The sequence below is a fragment of the Vicugna pacos genome, chromosome 10, assembly GCF_048564905.1.
Source record: "Vicugna pacos chromosome 10, VicPac4, whole genome shotgun sequence".
In the NCBI taxonomy this organism is placed as follows: Eukaryota; Metazoa; Chordata; class Mammalia; order Artiodactyla; family Camelidae; genus Vicugna; species Vicugna pacos.
The window spans coordinates 32,326,430-32,338,641 of NC_132996.1; the positions used below are offsets into that span (position 1 = coordinate 32,326,430).

At 53.1% G+C, this 12,212-nt stretch overlaps 1 protein-coding gene across 12 annotated transcripts in view; it reads right to left on the reverse strand.

The window, feature by feature from the left end:
* DENND2B (DENN domain containing 2B) overlaps positions 1-12,212 on the reverse strand; it is a 162,050-nt gene that overhangs the window by 10,588 nt on the left and 139,250 nt on the right. For 10 of the 12 annotated variants that reach the window (XM_072969456.1, XM_031681230.2, XM_031681231.2 and 7 more), the window contains 9 exons: positions 11,636-11,787; positions 9,878-10,093; positions 8,810-8,906; positions 8,139-8,183; positions 6,913-7,097; positions 5,736-5,845; positions 5,476-5,545; positions 2,651-2,728; positions 1,958-2,098 (listed from right to left, as the gene is read on the reverse strand). In XM_072969456.1, the coding sequence (XP_072825557.1) occupies positions 1,958-2,098; positions 2,651-2,728; positions 5,476-5,545; positions 5,736-5,845; positions 6,913-7,097; positions 8,139-8,183; positions 8,810-8,906; positions 9,878-10,093; positions 11,636-11,787 (1,094 nt within the window). Of the gene's footprint in view, positions 1-1,957; positions 2,099-2,650; positions 2,729-5,475; positions 5,546-5,735; positions 5,846-6,912; positions 7,098-8,138; positions 8,184-8,809; positions 8,907-9,877; positions 10,094-11,635; positions 11,788-11,873; positions 12,039-12,212 lie in introns of those variants that run through there. The other 2 variants (XM_072969459.1, XM_072969458.1) reach the window with 2 other exon arrangements.

Here is a 12,212-nt window from a genome sequence, read left to right on the forward strand (position 1 = left end):
TTATTTTGGTGGGGGGAGGTAACTAGGTTTATTTATTTTTAGAGGAGGTACTGGGGCTTGAACCCAGGACCTTATGCATGCTAAGCAAGCGCTCTACCACTTGAGCTATACCCTCCCCCCAAACCCAGTGTTTCTTTAGCCAGACCCTCTCCACTCCCTGCAACAACTCATTTATTTCTTCTTCCCTCTCCTCAAACCCAACACCCTCCTCTCACTCTCAGAGGATGACCTTCTTTTCCATTTTGAAAAACCCAAAGCTATCAGATGAGAATCTCAAATCTACAAGCCACAGCCCGACCCAGCCATTACACAAGGAAGTGCCCTTCTCTCCTAACAGAGCCGGTGCCCCCACGGGTCCCACCGCCCGGCCTTCTCCCCGACAGTCTGACTCCCCTCTCCTCTTCTGCCCTTTAACCCTTCCTCTGTTGGGCCATCCCCACCACCACCTTCAACCAACTCCCCTGGCTCCCCATTACTTTCAACCACTGCCCCTTTCCCATTTCTGCCCCCACCAAGCCTCATGAAAGATGTCTCTACAGGCTGTTACTTCTCAATCCCATTCACTTCTCAACTCTCTCCTCTCAGGCTTCTCCTGTCAAGGCATCTCATCCTGCCCTCACCTGAGCACTCCTTCCTTCTTGAGACGCGCCCTTCCTTGGCTTCCCAGCCATGTCTCCGGGTACTCCTCCGGGTACTCCTCCTGTCTTTCCCATCTTCAGGGCTGCTGCTCCTCTACTGTAGGGCCTCCAAATGCTGGAGTCCCTCAGGACTATCTCTTCTCCCCTGTCTACACTCTTGCTACTCAACATCTTCTCTGGAGTGTCTCACAGGCACCTTAAATGTTATGTGCACAAAATCGAACTCTTCCTTCTCCCCAGCCTGCTCCTCCTTCAGGTGCTCCAGCAGTTACCCTGTGGCTCAAGCCAGAAAACTGGGAATTAGCCTTAAAATCTCCCTAACACGATTCCCTACTTCCAATCAAACACAAAGTGCAATCGATCCTAATTCTAAAGTACATCTCAAATCCATCTACTTCTCTTTATCCCTTCCTCCACACCTTAACCCACACTCCTACCCTCTCTTGCCTGTACTGCTGAACATTATCCCAGTCGGTCTCCTTGTTTTCACTTTGGCCCATTATCTACACAGCAGCCACAGAGAGGTTTTAAAAACATATCTCAGATCATAGATCCCCGCTTTAGGTACATTCCAAAACCCTGCGCTTGGCCTAGAGGCGCACTGTGACTTCACCTTGCTGCCTATCCACCCTGCTCGCTCCCCTGTCAGCCATCTCGGCCTGTTTTCAGTTCCTTGACAAGCATACACACCTTCTCAGTCTTTGCCTTTGCGTGCTGTCCCTCCACCCCGAGTCATCCTCTCCTGTCCACACCCTTCTCTTGGGTCTCCTTCCTCCCCTTCATCTAGTTGACTCTACTCACCAGGGGTCCCTGGTAAAATGCCATTTCCTCAGAGGAGGCCTTCCCTGGCCCCTAACCTAAAGCATGCCCCCTGCTACTCACTCTTACTCCTGTACTTTCACTTGGCACTTAAAACACTGAGGAGTTATCTATCTCTATGCAGAAGTATTTAATATCAGTCTCTCCCATCAGACTATGAACTCCACAAGGACCGAGCTGTGACCCTCTTTAACTTTATGCCTCTGTCCCAAGGTCTGCACAAACCCGGACTGTGAGACAGCGCATAATCAGTAAATATTTGATGAATGAATAAAAGGTGGCCTCCAGTTTAGTCCAAACAGGTCAGGGAAGGCCCCTGGGATCTGCAGAGAGTTGAGCAAAAGTAGAGTTCTGTCATTCACTTTTTCAGTCCCTGTAGATTAGGTGTGCACACGTGTCGAGCAAGGAAGGGGCCGTGCTCTGCACCTTCCAGAGACTGCAGGCAGGTCCCACGCCAGCCCCAGTCCATGGTCTGTGAAAGAGGCAGCAGAAATCCCTACCTCATTGCCAGCACCCGGCAGGAATGTCTTCACTTTGATGGTCTTCCCTGGGGCAGGGAAGGGTGATTCCATGAGACTTCTCATGAAGGGATAAACCAAAGCGGCGGAGATCCCACGCCGGCGCTCCACCTCATCCAGAACCTGTGCCCGCCGTCAGCAGCCCAAAGAGGAAGGGTGTCAGGGCGCTGCCCTTCCCTACCTCCTAGGCAGAGAAGAGGGTAACCCAGCATCTGAACAGCCTGGGCCAAAAGCTGGGAGATGGGGGACTGCCTTGCCAGGAGCTTCACATCCTACCCTTCCCGTTTTCCTGGTCACTCAGGGACTACTCTGTTCCCTAACGCGTCCTTGCCTCAGACCCCAAGAGGTGAGTAGCTGGGCAAAGGAAATACCATTTGAGGGCTGGGTTCCTGGGCACCTGGCTCCCCCAGGGGTCTCTGTCCTCACAGACTCTGGCTCCTCCCGCAGCCCAGGGTGGGCTGTGACATGGGCTGTGACACTGCTGCAGCAGGAGCTGGTAGATGGGGAGTCAGAGAGCTTGCTTGCACTTGTACTTGTGCTTGCGTTCTCGCCTTCTCTCACCCTCTCACGCACACACAGGTGGTTTTCTCATCTAAGCCGCCAGCAGATACTCCTATGGGAGCTGTCAGCTGGGGGGAGGAGGAGGGGGAGGGAAGTTAACCAGAGCCCTCTTACCTTGGAAAACAAGCCGAAGCAGCCAAGGCGGCTGATGACACAGTATACCTCTGGCAACCGAGGCCCTTTCCCACTTGGCTGGGACAAGGAGGAGAGAGAGACACAGACAGAGAATGCATGATTACAATATCTGGCTCCTTCTCCTTGGGAACTGAGGACTAAGCACTGCTCTTCTAGTGAAGGAAGATTTCCAAGCCTCTTCTAAACCTCTACTCAACCAGGCCCCCAAAGGAAAGGCTGCCACTCTTCGGGGGTAGGCCTCAGCCTTCACTGGGCCTTCCAGCCCAAGGTGCCAGGCTCCTGCCAAGCTCTACACAGGCTCCACCCTTCCTCCCAGCAGGACACTGATGGGGGCTGGCAAAGGACTAAGGAGTTTGGCAGAGGCTATAGGGTGATTTGTGGATTTCCATCCCTAAATCCCCGGGGCACCAGAGGAAGAAATGGTAAGGAGAGGGACTTCTGTACATTCTTGGGAGCAAGCCAGGTAGTCTTCTGCCCCCTTACAGGGGACATTCTGCAAAACATTCCTTTTCTCAGTCACTCTTTTGTCCCTTCCTTGACCCATCCCCATTCTAGGAAGGCAAATCGAAACCAGATAAGGGAAGCAAACTACTATTTACTGAATGTTTACCGTAGCTGAGTCCTGGGTTTGGTACTTTCCAAAAACTGCTTAGATAGGTATTATTATCTCCATTTTATTGATGGGGAAACCAAGCTCAAAATTACTAAGTCATTGCCAAAGGTCATGTATATCTAGAAGTCATGGAACCAGGAGCCTGTTTTTGGCCTCTGATTTACTGTATTACTTCTAAAGCATGCTGCCTTCTGACAGAAAGGAAAGGAAAGAAACACAAAGACACAGGATAGAGGCATGTACAGAGCAGAGAAGACGCACACTTTTTTATAAAGGGGATTGGAAAGGTAGGCAGCTGGAGGAGATGTACACTGAGAGCTGCCCAGGCCTGCAGCCCCCAAATGCAGGCTGGAGTGAGTCCACAGGAGTCAGCTTCCCCAGCCAGGGGCTGGCAGGGCTCTGTGGCTGCCTCTGGTTCAGAGGCCTGGAGAGCCTGGCAAGGCCGAGTGGGGTGGGAGCAGAGCAGCAGGTGCTGGCCCCTCGTGCAGGCTGCTAAGCAAATGCAGATGGGGCTATTTCAGTCTCCAAACCTGCTGGCCACACGTCACAGATCTAAAGAGAAGGCAGAATCTGTTTTTGTCCATATTAGGCCTGAAACTCACTCCTCTTTCTTTCCCTCTCCCCCGCCTCCCCTAAAGCCCCAAGTGATTAAATCAAGTATGTGGGATTTGGGTTAGAATCATTGTGTCCAATCTGTAGGAATGCCGAGCGAGTGCCAGCCCCCTTGGCAGGGACCCAGCCCAGGCCCTCTCTGAGCACGCCAGGACAAACACGCTCCTCCCTGGGGGCAGCAGGCCCGCTGCAGAGAAGCAGCTCTGCTCCATCTCTGCTCCTTCCTGCAAAGGCAGTTTTCGGAATGCTCCCCTCCAAGCCCAGGTGAATCTGCCTGGCTCCCCACCTGGAATCTGTACGGCTCCACCTTCCTTAGCCCCACTCACTGGGCATTCTATCTCCAAGTATTCCTTCTCCCCAGACTACCCTTTGGGATGACCCAAGAGTACCAGACTTGGTGTTAAAGGACTTGGAGACAGTCCTGGCCCTGGCCCTCACTGGTTGTGTGACCCAGGGCAAGTCCTTCCACTTCTGAATCTCAGTTTCTTAAACTATAGAATGGATATAATAATACCTCATGGGCTATTATGAAGAATGAAGAAAATGACAAACCTAAAGCACCTAGTCTGGAACATAAATAGGTCCCAAATAATAGTTCATTCCCTTTGCCGTCCCTTCTATATTAAAAGTCCTACCTCCTCTACCAGATTAAAGCTCCTTGAAGAAAGGATCCATGTCTATCTCATCTTTATGTGCATTTAGTGTGTTGCCTGACCTTCAATAGGTGTACGGTACTTGTTTCTGAATGAATAAATGACTGAATGAATGAATGAATGAATGCCCCAGAATTCTTAATTTGGGGTCCTTACTTATACACCACCCTTGCCTAGGATCCCCTTCATCCTGTCCCTTGTCCCACTAAGGCCTGGGGACCCTGAAACACTGTCAATAACCCAAGCCAGCGACATCCCTGGTGAGCCCCGGGGAAAAGCATGACAGGACCCTCCTTACATTTACCTAAGTCTATCTCCTGGGACTGATGGGGAGGGGGATGAGGGAGGGGATCTCTCTCAACAACATGGTTTTTATTTTCAGAACCCTCCCTTTCCCCTGAGTTCAAGACATCCCTACCAGAATTCCAAAGAAGGTACTGCTCTGTCCCTGCTCAGCCTCCAGCCCTACCAGACCATGGACAGAATGCACATCAGGCTGGCCAGCTGTGGGGGTGAGAAGGGTTGTCTTCCATCCCACCTCCACACACATACTGCTGGGGTGATATGATCCTGCAACCCTGGATCAGCAATCAGAGCCCATAAGCCCAAAGAAAATGAATGAAAAGAAAAAGCATAGAAAAGCTAAAAATATACGACAGCCCAGTAGAAGGTGATTCACTCTTCCCTTATTGCAGATTATCTTAGATCCTGGGGCCAAATCAAAGAGGCCACTTTGAGCCCTGCGATCCCAGGAGTGCTGTGTGTGTGTTTGCGTGTGTGGTGGTGGCCTCAGAGAGCACACAAGGGAGCAGAACACAGGAGTTCCTACAAGCTCAAGCTGAAGAAGGGCACACACACACACACACGCACACACACACACACACACTCTGTGGCCCAGCCCCTGAGGACTGAATGGCCCTACTCACCAGCAAGCGCCTGCAGTAGCCAAAACGTCTGCTGCCATCTTCCCCAGTCAGCATGAAAGAAAAAGTCTCACTGGAACAGGGAGAAGTCTGGCATCAGGGAGGAAACAGCCCCCAAGAAGAGGGACTGCCTTCCCAGGGAGGGGTGGAGGGCCCGGCTGCTGTAGGAGAGGAGGCGGGGGCTCAGGTGGGCCCCGCTCATCTGCCCACTGCCATGGGCTGTGGCCCCTTCCTCCCTCCAGCCAGGCCAGGCCGAGCCTCACCTGCTGTACTCTGACACAGGCAGCCAGTCCTTGGCATCAGGGAAGCAAAACTGGGGAATAGCCTTGAGCCTCTCCTCTGCCTCCCGCATCTGCTTGGTGGGTCGATCCAGCTGCAAGGAAGGGGAACGTGGGGAGAGACAGATAAGAGAAAACATGGAAGTTGGGGGAGCAAGGGGTAGCTGAGAAATATCTCCTCCCCCGAGAGCCCGAGGTGGCACTCTCTCAACTGGCATGCTTCTCAGCAACCCCAGCCCCATTCCCAATTCCTACAGGGAGGTCTGGGTGTGGGCTGAGTCATCATTTATTCATTCACTATATGCCAAACTGGCATCTTCTATGTGGCACCTGGCACTCTGCCATGTGCTGGGTAACCAACAGGAAACAAAAGTGGACGAGGTCCCTGTCCCTGAACGTTTTGATCAGCAGAGTGAGATAACCAACCACAAAATTTCAGAGGGTGTCACAAAGGAAATAAACCAGGGTGGAGATACAACAAAGGTAACTGGGTGGGGAGACGGGCTACTTTCATGGGGCTGGAAAGATCACCTGGAATAGGTACTATTTGAGCAGAGAATGAAGAATGAGAAAGAGCCAGCAGCCAAGTGAAGGGTGAAGAAAGAAGATTCCAGGCAAAGGCAACGCAGAGAGGAAGGGCCTGAGTGTTAAAGAAAAAGAGGCAGATGGGCTGGCTGGGGATGAGCAGGGAAGGAGGGGTAAGAGGGGCAGGTGGAGGAAATGGGCAGTGACTGCTAATGGGACAGGGTTTCTCTCTAGGGTGATGAAAATGTTCTAAAGTTGATTGTGTAACTGTGAATATACTGAAAGTCACTGAAACATACACTTTGAACAGGTGAATTGTATAGTATGTGATTTTATCTCAATAAAATGGTTAAAAAAAGGAATAAGGTAGAGAAGTGGCTGGGGGCCCTCCCTCAGGCCCCTCACAGTCCTTGTAAACAACGTGGATCTTATTCTAGGTAGAGCAGGGGGTGTTCTCTCAGCCCTCGGCCTCCAAATAATCACTGGCCCAAACCCACAACCTCCAAAGCCCTCTCCTCCCTCCTGGCTATAGGGAGCCATGCTCAGGGAGGGTGCAGCGAGGCAGGAACGGGATGGGATCTCTCTTCTTCCCCAGATGGGCCGGGCAGAAAGAAGGCAGCATAGGAGATGGCCTCACCTTGGGAAACTGGTAGGAGACTTCAGGGAGGTAGGTGTTTCGGGATGGCTTCTTCTTGAGGGATACCACCACGAAGTACTCAAACAGCTCCCGCTCCTGCCACTCCAGCAGCTCCAGCTCCAGGGTCCGGTAGCTGGGTGCACGCTTCAGCATGGACTGGATATGGACTAAGCGCTGTGTGTGGGCTGAGGGCACGTCACACATCAGGGACAGGCAGCTGGGTCTTCAAGACCTCATGTCAGCCCCCTCCACCGCAGACTCAGGGCTCCATCTCTGCAGGTCACCTCTAAGTGCACGAGCCTAGTCTGACACCCTGGCCCAGCGAGGTGTGGGGGAGAAGAGGCAGGAGCAAGATGTCTGGACTGTCCGTCCTGACACGGGAGCTACGAGCCTGGGCCTTCTGGAGCCCCTGAAGGCTGAGCTGGGGCCAATAAGACTGCCTGAGCCAGGCAAACCCAGGAATGTATCAGTGGCACCCACCCACCCCTGCCCCTGCCCTACACCAACAGGACTAGGAGATCTGAACATCCACGAAGCCTTCATCCTTGGGCCCCTATCAGAGTCCTTGGCCTTAGACCCCTTTTCCCTGTTCCCGGGCCCAGAGTCCACTTGTCCACTCGCCTGGGGGACCAGTGGAGGAGGGAAGGAGGGAGCTAGCTCCCATATACTTTAATTATCCAGGAGGGTCTAGGCAGGGTTTCCCACTAGAGAAAGGACAGAGATTTGTCCAAGGCCCCTGGAATGTGAAGGTCCCAGAACCCTTCCAGGGAGGTGGCAGCTCTCCACTCCAGGGAGAGGGGAGATGAGTGGCCTCAGGGCCTCCAGAGGACCAGATGCCTCAGACTATGGCACAGTTCTTACAACCAGGAGAGGCACTTGTCATCTTCTGAACCCATCTCTGACCCTCCAGATCCACAACACTTGCTAGGCAAACCTAGCACCCAATTCTCACGGACAACAACTTAGGAAAATAAGGGCAGGGTCACTGGCCTTAAATTTGGGCAAGGGGGGACTCTGAATTTAACCTCGCGGGGCTGAGCTCCACGACCTTAGGCATGGAATTCCCTATAGCTCCTTGCTCTGTTGGCCTGGTATCATGCCTGCCATCACCTCTCCAAATGGGGCCACTTTGGAACACGGGAACTGTAGGTGTGGAGGAAGGGAAGGCTGGTTTCCTACAGCCAGGGCTGGGAGAGGGCTCCGAGCTCTTGGGGAGCCACGCTCACCTTTGAACCTGTCATCAGAGTCGCTCTCGCTCTCACTGTTCTCATCTGGAAAAGTAACAGCAGGAATGCACACTTGCTGAGCCTCTGCCCCACAGCAAGTGTTTTTTGTGCCTCCTCCCCACACCAACCCTTCTCATGAGGGATGTACCTTGTCTGGGCTCCAGTGGGACTCTGGCCAGGCACTGCATGGCCTGGGGCCAGGGTCCCTCAGAGCTCAAACAGCAGGTGCTAATCTATATACAAACCCCTATCCATCCTGTCCTGATATGGAGGAAGCTGAGGGCCCAAGTTGGAGGCTGAGCCAGCAGAGAGGCCTATGGGCCTGGAACACAAGGGTCTGGCCTCTAGGAGGCCAAGATTTGAAATGGGAAACAGACCACAGTGCTCGGTAAGTCTGGCCTTTCCTTTTGCCAGAAGCAAATTCCCACACCCACCTCCCTATTCAGGGCCTCACAGCCCAAAGCCTGAACTAACCCATCCCAGGGCTTTCTTCCCTCCATGGCCCTCCCCTCCTATGTAGCCAGTTTTTGGCAAGGCTCTATCCTCCTAGAAAGCAGGAGGACCCCACAATTGGCCCATGGAAGGGTAAACTGAGGCTAGTCCATGTCCCTCCCCAATCCACATGCCCAAGGGCCCCAGACACCTGAGCCAGCTCAGGCATCCAGACTTACCTCTCAGCGATGATGTCTCAATGCTAGACATAGACAGCTTTTTTAACCTCTTCTTTCCCCTCTTGGCATTGTAGATGGAGTTAATTCTTTGGACAAGCTGGGTGAGAAAAGCAGGGAGGGTGAGATGACCCTAACACCAACTGCCCCTGCTTCTAGGAAGGTTGATTTATAGAAGCCATCTGTTCCCCTACTGGGGCAAGCCTTCTGCCCTCCCCACGCCAGGCCCAGGACTGGTCTTCCTGCTGCACTGACCCAGAGGGCAGACTGGTAGCTCTCTATCTACTTGTCCCCTTAGTGGTCTCCTGCCCAAGACAGGGACATTACACTTAGCTCCCCAGAGGAAGGAACTGTGATCAAACTAGACAGGATGGGAGCTCCTGGGTCTCAAGAGTCACCGAACCAACTGAGACAAAGAGCTGCCCAGAGGCAATAACAGGAACAAGGATTGGAGCCTTTCCCCTCTGGGCCACAACCCGGGGCCCTGGCAGGAAGGAGCTAAATTCCCAGTATACCCAAGCATTGTTTGCAGGCTAAAAATACCAACTGGCTAGATCCTGCTGCTTTGGGCTGGGGATTTGGGCCTGGCTGCCTATGTGTGCAAATCACTGCTGAAAACTCTCAATTCTGAGAGTTATAGAAAGGAAGACCCATGTTTGAGTCCTAGGTCCTTCAAAGCCTAGAGATATTTATGTGGACGCAGGGACTTGGAAACACACACTCCACACTCACCAATGGGGAGCCTCCTAAGGACTGTTTCCATCCACCCAGCAGCATGGAGCACCCCCCGGGGCCAGGCTAGCCTGTTTTCCCCTAACATCTGCACAGCGTTAATCTCTTAGTGCATCTTTATTGATGAGAAAACAGGATTAGCCAGATGAAAAAGAAAGGCCAGTGCACGAACTCAAATCTAGTTAAGGAGAATGGAGGAAGCAGGCCCAGATCAGAGAAGGAAGGAAGGGAGAGAAGAGCCATCCGCCTGCTTGCCTGCCTGCCTGCCTGCTTGCCTGCCTGCCTGCCTGCCTGCCTGCCCACCTGCCCAGCCCCAGTGGCTCCATCTGGAGAGGCTACCTTGGGAATGCGGCGGGCCCGGCGGCTAGACAGCAGCTCGCTCGTGGTGCTGAGGCTGTCTTCGTTGAGGCTGGAGGGTGAAGACGGCAGGCTCAACTGCGCCAGCAGCAGCATGTCGTCATGGCTGTGCCTCTTGGGTAATCGTGGCAGCCGGTGGCTCTTCCTTTCTGACCAATTCCCACTGCGCAGGGTCTGGCTGCCGGGCTTCAGGGAGACCTGGCATGGGGGAGGGGACACGGGTGAGCGACTCACCACAGATGCCTTGGCTGGCACCTGCCTGCTGGGGCCTGGACATAGAAGCCACAGGCTGGCACCCCTGACTCACCATATCCCACCCTGGCGTTTCCATCTACCAGGGTTTCCTCTTTTAAGACCTCAACTGCTAATCAGCAGGCCAGGGCTAGATTAGATACTTGCTTCCACAAAGAAAGCTTAAGTATTTCTGCCAGAAAAAAGAAAGCAAAGTCTAAGAAAACTGGGTTGTCATCTGAGTGGAAAAAGAAGGCCAAGTGAGAATTCTGGGGGTTCCCCCTGAACTCTGGGATGAGGCTTAGACTGTTCATTACTGGGCATGGCTGATGGAGCCAGTCTTCCCCACTCAGCCCTGGTCCTAAAGGGCTTCTCTAGCAGAAGCCAGAATCTACATGCCAGTCCAGCCCTGCTCACTTCTTCCAGGGAGAACACGGGGCTCTGGGCTCTGACCACCAAAGCCCAGTAAGGCAGGCCTCAGAGTGGCTCCCTCACCTACATGGTCCTGGGCTGCCCGCATCCCAGGCCCTTACCTACCTTCGGCCTCCCTCCATCTAGACTGACACCCTTCGGCACAGGGCACCTTACTTTCAGCAGATCCTGCACACTGCTAGAAAGGCCACATCCCTGCAAACCTGGCATGCCTTCCGCCTGCCGTCTGGACCTTGCATTGCCTCTCATCACTCCTCAGCAAGTCCTCCTTCCTCCCTCCCCCAGTTTCCTCTTCCCACCCAATTGGTCTGGAAATACAAATTCAATGGAAGTTTGTTTGAACAGAGCACATTAAAAGGTAAATCTTTTATAAAAATAATCACATCATTCCAAAGCCAGAAGAAATCAGTTTTATATCCTCTAGCTGAAGTTATAAAGTATCTAGGTACTCCATTTGTATAGAGAATTAGAGTTGCCTGGGTAGGTCCAAGAAAAGATCTCCAGTCTCCTGCCTCCTGTCCACCATGGACAAGGCCAGAATGAGCTAAAATCTGAGAGCCTCCTTTGACTCTTTACCTTTCTTTCATTCTGCCTCTAACAGTCTAACCCTCATAGATTCATTCATTCACCCATTCACCTCATGGGAGCAGCTCCAGGTCTTGCAGACACCTGTCTAGTTCTCCAAATCCGGTTCTTGGGCCTATGCCTGGCCCCCAAACGCCAGTGCTGAGATCAGTTCTGCCAGAGCTGCAGAGCACCAAGGCTCCAGCCCGAGACCTGTCTTCCTGTTTCCCACAGAAGGCAGGGAGGAATAATGATTACACAGGAGACTATAGGGGCTCCTGTCTTAGTTTTGCAGCTCAGAGCCCAAGCAGAGAAGGAAAGAGGGTAGGACAGGATTTCCTGAGAGCACTTCTTGACTGTCCCTGGGGACAGCAAACATGGCAGAAGTCCCTGAGTGCAGCGTTCTCTCCTGACGTCACCTCCTCTGCCAAGCACTAGTGAGGGGAAAAGCCTGCGTGGAAGCTGGCCCCGCCTCGTGCTGACCACACAGGACCAAGTCGGGGCTGCCGTTACCTGAGCGGGGGGGTGGTTGTACTTCCTGTCCTGAGGACTCCACATCCTGTGCAAAGAGTCCAAGGAGTTCTCAGACAGTTGCTGGGATTTTCGTCCTGCTCTTCGGCTCTTTAAGTCCACATCCTCATATGGATTCTCCTTGGGCAGATCTCCTGCAGAGGAGGAGAAGTTAGAGAAGGGAGAGAAGGAGAGAAGGAAACACACAAACACACACACACACACACACACACATACACACACAAATAAACAAGCTGAATTCCTGTGAACCAAAGAGAGTGGCTTCTCTGCCTAGCCTGTCAGCTCATGAGTCACGCAGCTGCCCGTCTGCAGGGGGGAGGCTACAAACAGATCCCGGCTCCAAGTCCAGAAGCTGAATCCCCCCACTCCCACTTCAGCTCAGCCTTGTCTCGTCTCTCCTTTATAAATTCAAGGATTGCACAAGACTGGCTCAGCCACCCCCGCCTGTGCCCAGCCAGAGGACAAAGCCAACATCAGACGTCTTTCCTTGGCTCCAGTCCCTCTGCTGCAAAAGCCCCAGAGATACACAGTTCAAGGTAGGAAAGGGTTTCAGAGGTCA